Here is a 12,820-nt window from a genome sequence, read left to right on the forward strand (position 1 = left end):
CCAGGATCACAACATGAGCCAAAGGCAACTGCTCAGCCACTGAGCCACCCAGGTGCCCCTTGACTCACATTTTTCTTCATCATTAGGAGCCTTAATTTCCAGTAAAAATTAAGAAAAAAGCAATCATGAACTGTTACACCAGTGTTCTTTAGATTATACATTTCAAAATTTCTAGAAACCCACATTTCCCTGTGACACAGGTTTTCAATGTGGCACAAGACATCTTTACTAACAAACCCAAATACTTTCAGTTCCTCTGTAATAATAGGTCAAAAGCAGGTAAACTTAGGCTTGTTTGGGAATTAATAATTAATATGTCAGTAATTTTTTTTTTAATTTTTATTTATTCATGATAGGCACACAGTGAGAGAGAGAGGCAGAGACACAGGCAGAGGGAGAAGCAGGCTCCATGCACCGGGAGCCTGACGTGGGATTCGATCCCGGATCTCCAGGATCGCGCCCTGGGCCAAAGGCAGGCGCCAAACCGCTGCGCCACCCAGGGATCCCAATATGTCAGTATTTTATATTGTTTGGAAATGATCTAGACATTAAATGAATTTCCATCATTTAATTGAACTTGGCAAAATTCTAAGGGTGAAAGCTACCAAAGATTTGGGAGACGTTTTAAATAAACATACCATAATACGTAACTGTTGTTGGTAAGTTTACCTAAAAATCATATCCCACTCACAACGTATCCCACTCGTATCCCTCTCCCAACAACTATGTTTAGATTACCTGCAGAAACTTCATTAGACACCAGACAAAGTCAGACATAATCCCAAGCTACTTTTCTTGCTGACAAATTCTGCAACAGAGATAATGTGAATTTATTTGATCGTTAGTAAACCTTTAGTAAACCTAGTTGGGATACAATTATTGTATTTAATGCTGATCACTCTAAATGTGTGTGTGTGTGTGTGTGTGTGTGTGTGTGTTTTAGGTAGGCTTTATGCGTAGAGTGGAGTCCAATGATCACTCTAAAGACATATCTGTTTTACTTAAATAAAAAAAAGCTTGAAAAAACCCTTGAACTAGCTTCTATTTACCAAATATTATTCTAGATCACAAGAGCTTGAAAAACATTTGGCTTAATTTCTCTTATATTTCTGAGAGTTTTCAGAATTCTTAATTTATATACGCACTTGTTTTTTAGCCAACTGAACAGAGGTCTTTACAAATTAATTTCAGTAAAACCATGCAGAAGTAGAAATATCTCACATATACCTATATGTTGCAAATGGAAGATACTGACACACACAAACATATGGATAGACACAGAGACCTTACAGCTTTTGTTTTAAACTTTTAGCTGTGAGATGGGTATGACACTGCAAAAGTCATGAATTTATAAAAGGGCAATTGGATCCAAAGTTTGTTTGGCGGTTGGAGTGTGAGAAGTTCACTTGCTCAGATGGCTAAAGGTGTGTGTGTGTTTTAATTTTTTTATTGGGAGTAGGGGCAGAAGGAAAGGGAGAGAGAATCTTAAGCAGGCTCATGCCCAGCATGGAGCATGACATGGGGCTCAACATGGGGCTCGATCTCACGACCCTGAGATCATGACCTGAGCTGAAATCAAGAGTCGGATGCTTAATTGACTGAGCCACCCAGGCGCCCCAGATAGCTACAGATTTTTACTAATATTTGTGGGGAGGACATTTAAGATTTGTATTTGTCCTTGAGAAGTAATCTCTAATTACCTCCTAGGCTCAGGATCTGTGGGGTCTCCTTCAAGGATATAGCCAAGATGGATCTTTAAGAAAGTTAAGGATTTGGGGTTTTTTAGGGATACCAGCCAGTTGACACCTTTTTGGCAGCTCTAATAATTCAGAGCCTATTCCAAAGAAATAAGAAAACCCACAATAGCCAACTAGTTCTACTCTCATCTTGTGCATACAATCTTTAGGAAAGGTTTGAATTTTAGTTCAGGTATAGTTTTCAATCTCAGTTTCTGCTTCTTGCTTTTATCCTGTTGTTACTGGGAAATTCTGAATGACATCACAGTGAACCCTCTTGGTACGTGGCCACTTTCTCTTCCAGGGTGTCCCAAGAGACCTCTGCAGGGTAAAGAGCTACCTCCACTAGCACAATATTGTGCTAATATATACTGTGTCTTTGGGAAAAGCTCCCCGGGTCCCCAGAGTCTTGGCTTATTGGTATGCATGGCACCGAAAAACACCTAGATTAACATCTAGCACCCACAAGGGTCTGCATCTGTCAAGGAGCTGGTTCTTAGGAGGCATTGGAACCAGAGGTTGAGGACATTTATAGATATTATTATTATTATTGTTATTATTATTATTATTTTAGTAACATCATAGCAGGGATTGGACCCAAAATATCCCATCAGGTCAGGAGATGAAGAGTGACAAGTTGAGTGAACTGATGACACAGAAAGCATAGATGTCAACTGTATTTTCCCTCCGGTGGCACCACTGATTTTAACCCTCTTCTGGGTTAGAGCACTTGGTGGTCACCCGTCCTCCTCACCTGAGGGAATCTTTTCCTAGTGTCCAGCCCAGAGCCACTCCTCAGGTAGAGACAACAGCCTGGCTATCTAACCCACCCTCCTTAGCTCTCCTTGGCCTTGAGTATACAGGACCCTTATGCAGATTAACAGTCAATTAAAGCCTTTGTAATTAGTGGTCTAATTGTCTCATTAGACCATATGGCCTTGGACATGGTGCTCTGGGGAGATTGTTGGATAATCATGGCAGCTGTGAACTTCTGGGTGGGGATACCTCAGGCAACACCACAGAGGCAGTGTGAGAAAGCACGTGGCAGTGCGACAGACCCCCAGCAAGTCCGTGTTCCTTATCCAGATGGTGTCATCCACCTGACTTAGGTGGTTAGTAAGCAAATCCCAGGTAACAAGGGCATTCCTCTCGGTTCATTGCAAGGGCAATCGTGCAATCCTGCCAACTACACTGATTGTTTTGTGCTGGTCTCAGCCTGTCACCAAGAAATGCTGCAGTGGGACCCGGCCTTGTGGTTCTTAAGATTCCAAGATACCCTCCAGCAATAACCATCAGAAAACATTGAAAAAAATAAAGGTTTATTCCTTACAGGATCTGGAAACTACACAGCACACCTGGGGCCACACAGTGATGCAGGGGTGGGGGGGTGGGGGGGGAAGGGAGAGAGACTGAGAGAGCACACACAGGCCTGGGGCTCTGCTTTTATTGGGGTTGAGGATTTTGTGGGCTCACACTTTATTGGTGGATTCAGAACATCAGAGTGGAAATTTAAAGTGTAGGAAGAGGAAAACAACAACAACAACAACAAAACAAATGACCCAACCGATCAGTTACTGAAATCAACTAAAATCTTTAAAACACAGGCCCCCTCCCACTTGGCTCTCTGTCCTGTCCTGTGGCCCGCAATCTCTGAAGTGGATACTTTAGCCATCAGAGCTAAGTCAGGCACCTAATTTGCAGAAAAGAACACCAACGGTCAGGGTTTACATTACAATGTCTTACTCCCACCTTTAATGAAATTCACTCACTTCAGAGCATCAGACCCTACTAACCTCATTAGAAACCTCGGTGAATTAGAAGACCATGCCCTCCGACCTTTCCCTATGAGGGGCTAAAAACATCAGGGATTACCTCCAGGATATGGAACAGAATGTGCAACAGAAGGGATGGGGGCATGAGGGCCATCCTGCGGCCACAGGGGATTGGTGAGGGGAGGAGCAGTTTCTTTCAGTCCTAACTTCAGGGATAAAGCAGAATGGTCAGTTGATGGCCTTTGTCATAGTCAGCTTACAATACCTGCACAGGGATCAGATTGGGGATGGCACAGCACCACTGAGGTGGGAAGTTCAGAGCCAGGGCCCTGGCTCCACCAGCCCCCTGGGGATGAAGCTCTGAGAAGGTGGAGCTGGGAGGGCTACTTGGCTCCACCCCCCGGAGGGCTTACCTGAGTCAGGTGCTCCTTGGGATATGAGGAATGACACTGCTCAGTATCAGGGATTGGGGTGGGTGTTAACGACCCTGCCCAACCTGTAAAAGCTGTATGGCTCCCCCGTGTTCAAAAGCTGGGAACACAGGGTGCAGACGGTGGGGAGAGGGTGCTTTCCTATGATGTGCCCCATTCCCAGGCCTATTCCCAGAGGTCCCTGGGGTTCCTGGGCCAGGGGGCACGCATGATCCTTTGTGCCCTTCCATGGGGCCTGCTGGTCTCGACACAGAGAAGAGACAACATGGGTCTGTCTTGTTTCCTCCCTTAGCCCAGCCCACACTCTCCTCTAGAAGGCTGATTTGTGGGGTCAAAGCTTCACTGCATCCTGGGACCCAGAGATATGAGGTTTCCCAAATCCCTTCAGTTGGCCTGTGGTGGGGTCACACCCCCATCTCCCCTGAGTATAAGGGAAGACTTACTGGTGTCCCGTAAAGATTGTGGCCCATCCCAACTCCAAAGGTCACGTGGAGGTAGAAGCCCTTGGAAGGGGAACAGGAGGGGGTGCCGCGCTCTCTCTTACTCCCTGAAAGCTAGTGTTCTTCTAGAGAACCTAACTGGCTGTTCCCCTGGGGTCCCTCCTCCCTAAGGGAGGACAAAACCCAGAAACAGGAAAGGGGGTTGAGATAGGTTTGGCAACTTTCTGACATCACTTGAAAACACTGGTTCCATTTCAACCACCTGATTGTGATCACGTTTGTAAACAGTAGAAACAGTACTCCCTCCAGATGACATTCTCAGGGTCCAGAGAGCCTTCATGGCTCTTCTGGCCTTACCCTGGGCATTCTCCCTTATTGGGCCATCCCCAGGTCTCTGGAGGAGCTCACACCCCCATGCTGCTCTTCTCATCCTCTTTGGGGCTGGGCTCCTCCTGAATCTTCTTCATCTCCCAGCCCCTGACCCAGGTGTAGGCAGAGGAACCCCCCAGCACCATCATGTTGCTTGTCCACCAGAGGAAGCTCTTGGTCTCCTCGTAGTAGAGCACAGCCAGCACCGTTTGGGCACAGGCTTTGGCCGTGCCAGACACATTATGGGTCAGGGGGCTGGTGAACTTGATCTGTAGACCTGTCACGTAGCCGATGGCAAAGCCAAACAGCCCGCCCAGCGTCATCATGCCCCAGAAGTGGGCGCTGCCCAGCTGGGAAAAGTTGAGGAGGGTCTGAAGCTCCCCCAGCAGCAGGAGCAGGGGCAGGAAGAGGACACAGGCGTTGACATTGTTGTAGAAGGTCAGGCGCCAGATGCTGCCATCCACTGCTGGGAGCACCTTCTTGGTGTAGATGGCGTTGAGAGAGACGCAGAGGCTGGCTAGCACGCCAAAGAGGGTGCCCGTCCAAGACAGGGTACCCTCAGCCCCCTCCTGGTCCACACCAAGCCAGAAGCCACCTGCAGTGGGGAGAGAGTAGGGTAAGGGGTGTGAAGATGGGGAAGAGAAAGAGAATTTTGCTACCAGAGTTCACAGACTAATGCTGCCCTCGCCGTCCCATCCTCCAGCCCTCTCTGCAATAAACGCTCTCTGACGTGCAGAGCACCACACAAGGGCTGGGAAGTGGCCCTGGACATGAACGCTTTCTCAGGAGCTTACATTCTAGGAGAGGAAGACATTAAAACGATTCATTTCCCAATTATTTCTTTAATTACAATTGTAATGAGGGTCATAAAACAGTGCAGTGTGCTCAGAGAACCCATAACCCGCGACTGTGCTGGCCTGAGGCATCTGGAAAGTTGTATCAGAAATGAGCTCCCAAGGGCTGAGTGCTTCATGGTTAAGGTGACCTTGGGTCAGTGATTTAAGGTCTCAGAGCCGTGGCTTCCTTGTCTGTAAAATGGGAGCCTACAATGGGTTAGAATCACCTGTGGCCTGACTCTCTTTGGGACACTCTCGTCTTGTGTCACCTCCCTGCTCACACCGCTTCCATGGCTCCCCATTGCCCACCATCAAGTCTATGCTCTTCAGCCTGGCACACTGGGCTTCCCGCACCCTTCCTTGCCTGTCTCTGTCCTACGATTGTCTCAAGTTGTCTCTCTCATCTCCCTGCTCCTCACGTGGGGACTCAGTGTCCTCGTTCATTTCCTGCACCAGAAACACCCTCCTCCTCCTTCCTGGGAAATTCTATGCATTCTTCAAGGTCAAAGCTGGCCTCTCCAGGGAGTAAGTCTTTCTTGATACCTCCAGCCCCCAGACCTCCTCCTGGCCTCTCCCTGCCTGGGCTTCCCTGCAAGACTCCTTGCCTGCCCTAGGCTGTTAGGCACCTGCCCATCTCTTTAGCGAGGCACCACCTTCCCAGGAGCCAGGGGCTGAATCTTACACGGGCTGTATCTTACACGGGCTGTATCCCCTGCCACAGCATCTGGAACGTGGGGGAGGGCGAAAAGTTTTGGCATCAGAGAGATTTGGGTTCCGATCTGGTGCTGCCATTTAGAGCCTGGGTGGCCTGAGGAAGTTGGCTTAACTTTTCAGAGCTCCCATTTCCTTCATCTAAGATGATAGGATAACTTTCTTGACCCTCCCCCCCCCCCCCCAAGCAAACTACTTCCCACCTCGTAACCAGGTCTTCCTAAGGTACAGATAGATCTGCTCAGGTCCTGTCCTGGCTTAAAGCCCCTCCTCACCTACTACCCCAGGAAACATACCAACTCCCTTAACTTAGGCAGCCTCCTGTCTGGCGATTCCTGCTCTGGCCCAAACAGGAAGAAACGCACAGGTACTTAATTCTGCCTAGAACATTCTCTCCTCACCCCTTCCTTATACCCCTCTAGTACTTTCAGAACGCCTGCTTAGATTACCCCATTCCCAACCCCCTCTTCCTCTCCACCCCCACTTGGGTTTCCTCTTCTCCACCCCTCACTTGGGTTCACTCTTCCCCATCCCCCACCAGGTTCCTTTCTACACTCCAGTCACAGCCTCACCCCTGTAGCATAACTCACTGCCATACATCACCACCATGCCCTCGGGAGCATAGGCACCCCATCAGCCTTTGCAAATTCGCATCCCCAAAGTTTAGCATGGTCTCTGGCTTGTGCCTGGCCATATTTGTTGAATGAATGAATGATGTGAATGGAGGTTGTTCAGGAGGTGGTTTTAAAGGTTGAAGGAGAAAAGGCACTTACTACGGTGTAGGCACTCATGCATGGTATTTTCTTTCTTGGCAGAACCTTTGCCAACAGGTATCTATAGGCCTACTCTGGGGATGGGGAAGATTAGCCAGGGCACCCTCTGTCCCCTGGCTCCTTGCTTTCCAAGTCCAGAGGGGACATCCACCATGAGGTTCTGCATCTTAGAGGGGCTTGCACCTAGAAGGAGCTCTGAAAGGTACAATGAAAGGAGCAGTGACCCAGGAATCGTCACCAGAGACCCATCTTGAGGGGAAGCACAGCAGAGAGGGGGGCTGGGTCTGGGGCAGGCAGAGAGCACCAGCCTCCCCGGCCCCTGGGCCCCATCAGTAGGGCCAGCGAATGCCCTTTCTCAGAGCTATCACACCATCAGCTACTTTGATTACTTTTAGGACTTGGGCCTAGTTTCCCTAGTAACTTCACTTTTCCGCATGCAAATTCTCCCTGCCCCCCAACCAGGCTCCCCTTTCCCTCTGCCCCCTACTCCCAGGGTCTTCATGGCCGAAGTGGAGATCCAGTGGGCATTTGCTAAGTGAGCCCTGGGACTCTGAGGGACAAGCAAAAATCTGCCAGAGGTCTCAGCTGCTCCTTCTACCCTAACCTCAGCCTTGTTCCCTCTCCCTTCCTGGACCTGGACTGAGTAGTCTGAGATCCAGCAGCTGGTCAATGAGGGTAACATTTTCTAGGACGGGTGGCAGGGGAAGGGCCCCTCTCCTGCCACCTGTGTGCCTCAGCCTGGGGACTCTGAGACACCAGTGAAGAATATGTAGGTCAATCAACATGAGCTTGACAGCACCAGGAAAAACAGGTTTGAAGAAAGACCACGTTCCTGGATATCAGAGTCCTGGGAGGATTCAGAAGGAAGTGGGTGCACTCTTACCCAGAGTGCTGCAAAAAACCATTCTGTGAGGATGGAAATGTTCCGTAATCTGCGCTTCCAAGACAGTAGCCATTGGCCACTTGTGGAAATGTGGCCACAGATTCACACTGTAACACCTGCAGCTGAATGTTAAACATGTCACTGAAGTTGAATTAAACTGAAATAGACACATGTGGTCATGTACTGCCTTGGAGGGCACAGCTGCAATCTCTAGGGCACAGGAGCAGAGTCGGGGGGTTAAAAGCATAGGCCTGGGAGTCTGGCCAATCTGGGTTTGTGCCCCAGCCTGGCTACTTTCTAGCTGTGTGGCCCTGGCCAAGTACCTTAACCTCTCTGATCTTCAGTTTCCTTGTTTGTATGGAGTTGATTAGGGAGATACTACCACTCAGGTGATCTCCAGGGGAACAAAGAAGATGCCATATGTGAATGATTGGCACAATGTCCCCATCAGTAATTCTTCTAGGGGTCAACTGTGGAAAGACAGCTAAAACCTCACCAAGCTTATTTCTCTTCACTCTCTTAGCCATGACTATGAGCCTGCAGGCCCAGACGGTGATGTATACTTATTATAAGATGTATTTTCCTCTGGAAATAGCACTGGATAGGGAGTCAGGGCTCTTGAACCCCTGAGAAGCAATACAGTGGACAAGCATATGGAGCCAGCCTGCTTGAGATCAGACTCCAGCTCTGCCACTTATCAGCTGTGTGATCTTCAACAAATTACTCAACTTCTCTCTATCTTGGGTTTTTTTTTCCCCTTTGTGAAATTTAGATTATAATGCCATCTTGTTATGAGAGGCCCTGGCTAGGCCTCTAACTTCTTGTCTCTGGGCCCAGACTCTTCCTTATCTGACTCTGTGAAAGGGAGCAGGGACAAACAAAGCCCAAAGATGCTTGGCAGGGTCGCTCCTTGGGGTTTTGGCCCCCGTTCCCTCCCCTGCCCCACTCCCCATGGTCCTGGCTGGCCACTCACCAATGATGATGCCGCAGGTGAGCAAGGCATAGAAGGAGGTGGTCTGCTTGAGCAGCAGGTAGGATAGCAGTACATTGAAGACGGTGGTGAGTGAGCGGCCCACGTTGTAGAAGGCCACCCCGACATACTTGAGGCAGAGGTTATTGAAGGTGATCATGCCGATGAAGACCACTGACAGGGGCAGGACACTGCGGGCCACCCTGAGGTCCAGGCGCAGGGTGGGAAAGTCCATGGCACCAGGGCAGAAGGCAGCCAGTGTGCTGAGGCTCTTGCACAGCAGCGTGGTCACCAGGCACTGGTAGAAGGTGACGAAGATGGGGGTGTCCAGCTGTAGGGAGGGGCTGTCCAGCAGGTACTTGTTAAGGAACACCATGGAGATGGAGGTGACCCAGTAGAGGGACACCACCAGTGTGATCTGCAATGCCCGCAGCAAAAAGGGCTTCTCCTTGATGGCTTCTGCCTCTCCCAAGGGGTCGGAAGCCCCCATCAGTGCCATGTGCAGGATCCTGGACCGCTTCAGGGGAGCCCTGTTCATGGTAGCAGAGGAACCGGGTCACCCTACCAGAACTGGAGTACAGGGCTGTCAGCTCCCGTCTGCCTTCTGCAAGCCGCAGCCCTCAACTGTCAGGGGGAGGATGGCCTAGAGGCCTCCCCATCCACAGGCTCTGCTTTGGCGGGAGCCCCACCACCTGCCCCCACCCGGAGGGGCTCATGAGACAAGACACGGGGTGGGGGGGGGGGAGAGGAAGAGGCTCACGTTAGACGGAAGACCTGTCAGGGGAGAGGGGGCCGGAGCCCGGTAGGGACGGGTCTCAGGAAGGAGGGGGCGGGGGCGGGGGCGGAGGAAGGCCGGGCGAAGGTGCCGGAGCGGGCGCAGGGCGGCGTGGGGAAGACAGGGAGGCAGGGGCGTTTGCAGGGAGCAAGGGGAGGCGTGCAGGAAGCTGATTGGAGGGGGCCGTGCGAGGGGTTCGGGAGGGGTGCAGGGAAGGTCAGAGGGGCCCGGGCGGGGTCCGAGGGACGCGGGAGGAGGCCGGGCGGCCGCAGCCCGCAGCGCGCCGCCCCCCGAGCCCCAGCCCGCGCGCAGCCCCCGAGCCCCCGGACGTCCGAGGCCGCCCTCCCGGGAGAGGCGGGCCCAGGACTCATTTCCTGACACGCCCCCGACCCCTCCTTAAAGGGCCCGCACGCCCGGCGTCGTCCTTAAAGCCACAGCCGGCGAGACACCACCTTCCGAGTCCGGCTCGCGTCTGGGCCGCCGCCGCCCCTCGGATCCACTGCGTTGCCCGCTCGGGGATGGTGGGGGGTGGGGGTGGGGGTGGGGGTGGGGGTGGGGGTGGGGGTGGGGGTGGGGTGGGGATCGGCCGCCGCGGAAGGTTTCTATAGGTGCTCGAGCCTCGGCCCCTTTGCTGCAAGCCCCGCCCCCCGCCCAGCTGCATCCCCTCCAGAAGCTCACTCCCCCTGACTCCGCTCACGTGAAGGTCCCCGGCGGCCCCCAACCCGGGCCCGACCGCCTCCCCAGGGCCTCCGCAGCGCCTCGCGTCCCTGGGCGTCGAGGCCCCATACCAGCCCCCCCAACCCCCGCCCCGTTCCTCTACTATCCCCAGCTCACTCCCGTCGCATTCCCTTCCTTTCTCCCACTTTTACTTCCCCCATCCCTCTTACAGGCCTGAGACCCCCTCCCCCGCCCCGTGGCGCTCCGTGAGGCTGGAGGCCACAATACCCCTGCAGGACTTCAATCAGTCTGCGCTTCCCACCCCCCCTCCCCTGCCCCATTTGAGAAGACCTCCCATGCAAGCATCAAGGCAACATCCCCTCCTCCACCCCCCAGGCTCCCTTCCCCTTCTAGAAACCCCTTCCCCAAGCCGGGCCCAGCCGCCAGCTCTGGCCCCGGGGCCTGCGTTCCCCGGTCTCTACGGCGACCCCAGGCTCACCTCCTCCTCGGTACTGGCCGCCCGCCCGGCTCCCGAGCGCTGCACCTGCAGCGCCGCACCTGCAGCACCGCGCCCAGGGCCGCGCCCGCTGGAGACGACTTCCTGCTCCCAGCCCCGGGGCGTGGGCGCCAAGCCAGCCTCGGCCGGCCGCCTGCTCCCCACGTGGGCCCCGGGGCGGCGGCCTGACGACCCCGGCCCTAGCCCACCTTGGTCCCAGGTTTCCCGCCAGTCGTGGGAGCGAACCTCCTCTTGTCTCCATAGGCCACCCCAACCCCAGTACCCCGGCCACCCGGGATACCCCACTCCAATCACCGCAGCTTGCACATCCTGGGACCCGGCTTCATCCCTGGCCAGCTGCTCACCCGGGGCCTGCGCTTCCAGAAGTGTGTGCTGGAACCGCTTCCTGCCAGGAGTGAGTGGGGGGTCCTTTGCCCTCCCCCAGGACCCGGGCCTGGGAAATCGCTCCTCAGCCATGGGTCCGTCACTCACCAGGCAGCCTGAGGGCCGACTTCTCCCTGGTTCTTGCTTTGGCACCAACATCGCTGGGTGGCTCACTTGTGAGTTCTCTTTGTTGTAAAAAGAAGGCGGCTGGCAGGACTAAACCAAGGTGTCTCGATCTCCTTGCTCATTACTCTGGCTGGTACGGTTGAAAGTAGGGGCTACCGTCTGTTTGTAGTATTTCAAACACCATTTAATTAGTACGATATAATTTACAGGTGAGATGTTTTAGATTTGCTTTAAAGTACTCAGAATACTCACCAAAGGGTGGGGGGGGAAGAGGTGGATAGGCAGGTAAAACAAGATAGGCAAAATGTTGATAATTGTTGAAGCTGGGCAGAGGTACAGGGGGGTTTTAAGGGTCATTTTACTTTTGTGTACATTTGAAAATTTCCATAATAAAAGGGTAAAACCTATGGGGTACATTTAAAGTCTCATATGCTGGGCAGCCCGGGTGGCTCAGTGGTTTAGCGCTGCCTTCAGCCCAGGGTGTGATCCTGGAGACCCAGGATCGAGTCCCACGTCGGGCTCCCTGCGTGGAGCCTGCTTCTCCCTCTGCCTGTGTCTCTGACTCTCTCTCTGTGTCTCTCATGAATAAGTAAAAATATTTAAAAAAAAAGTCTCATATGCTGACTGCATAAATCCTGCGCCCAGCTTAACACAGACCTCGGTGGGCTATGTGGAGGCTGTAGGGTTACAGGGAAATAAGCACTGTCCAGCAGCCCCATGGCAGGTGCAAACGCCCCAGAGTGAGCCTGCCTCTGGCCTATTCTCTTCCATCAGACCTCTGTGGGACCTGCACTACTCTCCCTTCTGGGCCTTTCTGCTTCCTACTTATGGGCTGGTGTCCTGGTGGAGAATGCCACCTGGTCATCTTGTCACCTTTGGGATCAAATTACCCTTTTGGGGACTAAAGGACTGTAAGGGCCTGAGCCGGTCCTCAGAATCCTACTTGGAGGGTCTCATTCCAGAGCCAAATTTTAAAGGCTGTGGGTTCCATTTGTTCAGAAGCATTGCCTTTTTGCTCTTCCCTCTTAAGCCTGATGTTTCACTATGACAAATATTTTAATAGCAAACAGGGCCAACACATCTATGAGAGGACCTGGTTTCCTGGAAGGGCCCTTCTCCTTGGCACATTAACAGAATTAATTTATCTGATGAATGTGCTGCCACATTGAACCCCTAGGGAAGAGATACATACTGTATATAGGCCAGATAATCTTCACTGGGAGAGACCGGGGGCAGTCCATGCTAGGTATGTGGGGCACAGCCTGGGATCTCTGCAAGCCAGCTGACCAATGTGTATCCCTGCCTCCAATCTCTGTCCTTACATTTTACCTGAAATTTCCCCATCAGCGTCACTCCCCTGCATGAAGGTTATAATAGGCCTGTACAGCCAGTTTCTCAAGGTTCTAATTCTTTTTGTTCCTCCTGAGGGAAAGGGGGGAGGGGTGTGTTTCTTGGGGGTCT

General features: G+C 52.5%; 1 protein-coding gene across 3 annotated transcripts; it reads right to left on the reverse strand.

Annotated features, from left to right (window-relative positions):
• Positions 1-3,165: 3,165 nt before the first annotated feature.
• On the reverse strand, positions 3,166-11,358 carry SLC35C1 (solute carrier family 35 member C1). Of its 3 annotated transcripts, none has more exons than XM_035701244.2 (3): positions 11,342-11,358; positions 8,925-9,451; positions 3,166-5,343 (listed from the first exon to the last, which is right to left on the reverse strand). In XM_035701244.2, the coding sequence occupies exons 2-3, from the start codon at positions 9,418-9,420 to the stop codon at positions 4,784-4,786; spliced, it is 1,056 nt and encodes a 351-aa protein (XP_035557137.1). In that variant the 5' UTR covers positions 9,421-9,451; positions 11,342-11,358; the 3' UTR covers positions 3,166-4,783. The 3 variants fall into 3 exon arrangements, with proteins under 3 accessions (XP_035557137.1, XP_025307743.1, XP_025307742.1); XM_025451958.3 differs by lacking the exon at positions 11,342-11,358 and adding an exon at positions 10,853-10,986; XM_025451957.3 differs by lacking the exon at positions 11,342-11,358 and having other exon boundaries at positions 8,925-10,049.
• Between the last annotated feature and the right edge of the window lie 1,462 nt (positions 11,359-12,820).

Source organism: Canis lupus, chromosome 18, assembly GCF_003254725.2.
Source record: "Canis lupus dingo isolate Sandy chromosome 18, ASM325472v2, whole genome shotgun sequence".
NCBI lineage: Eukaryota > Metazoa > Chordata > Mammalia > Carnivora > Canidae > Canis > Canis lupus.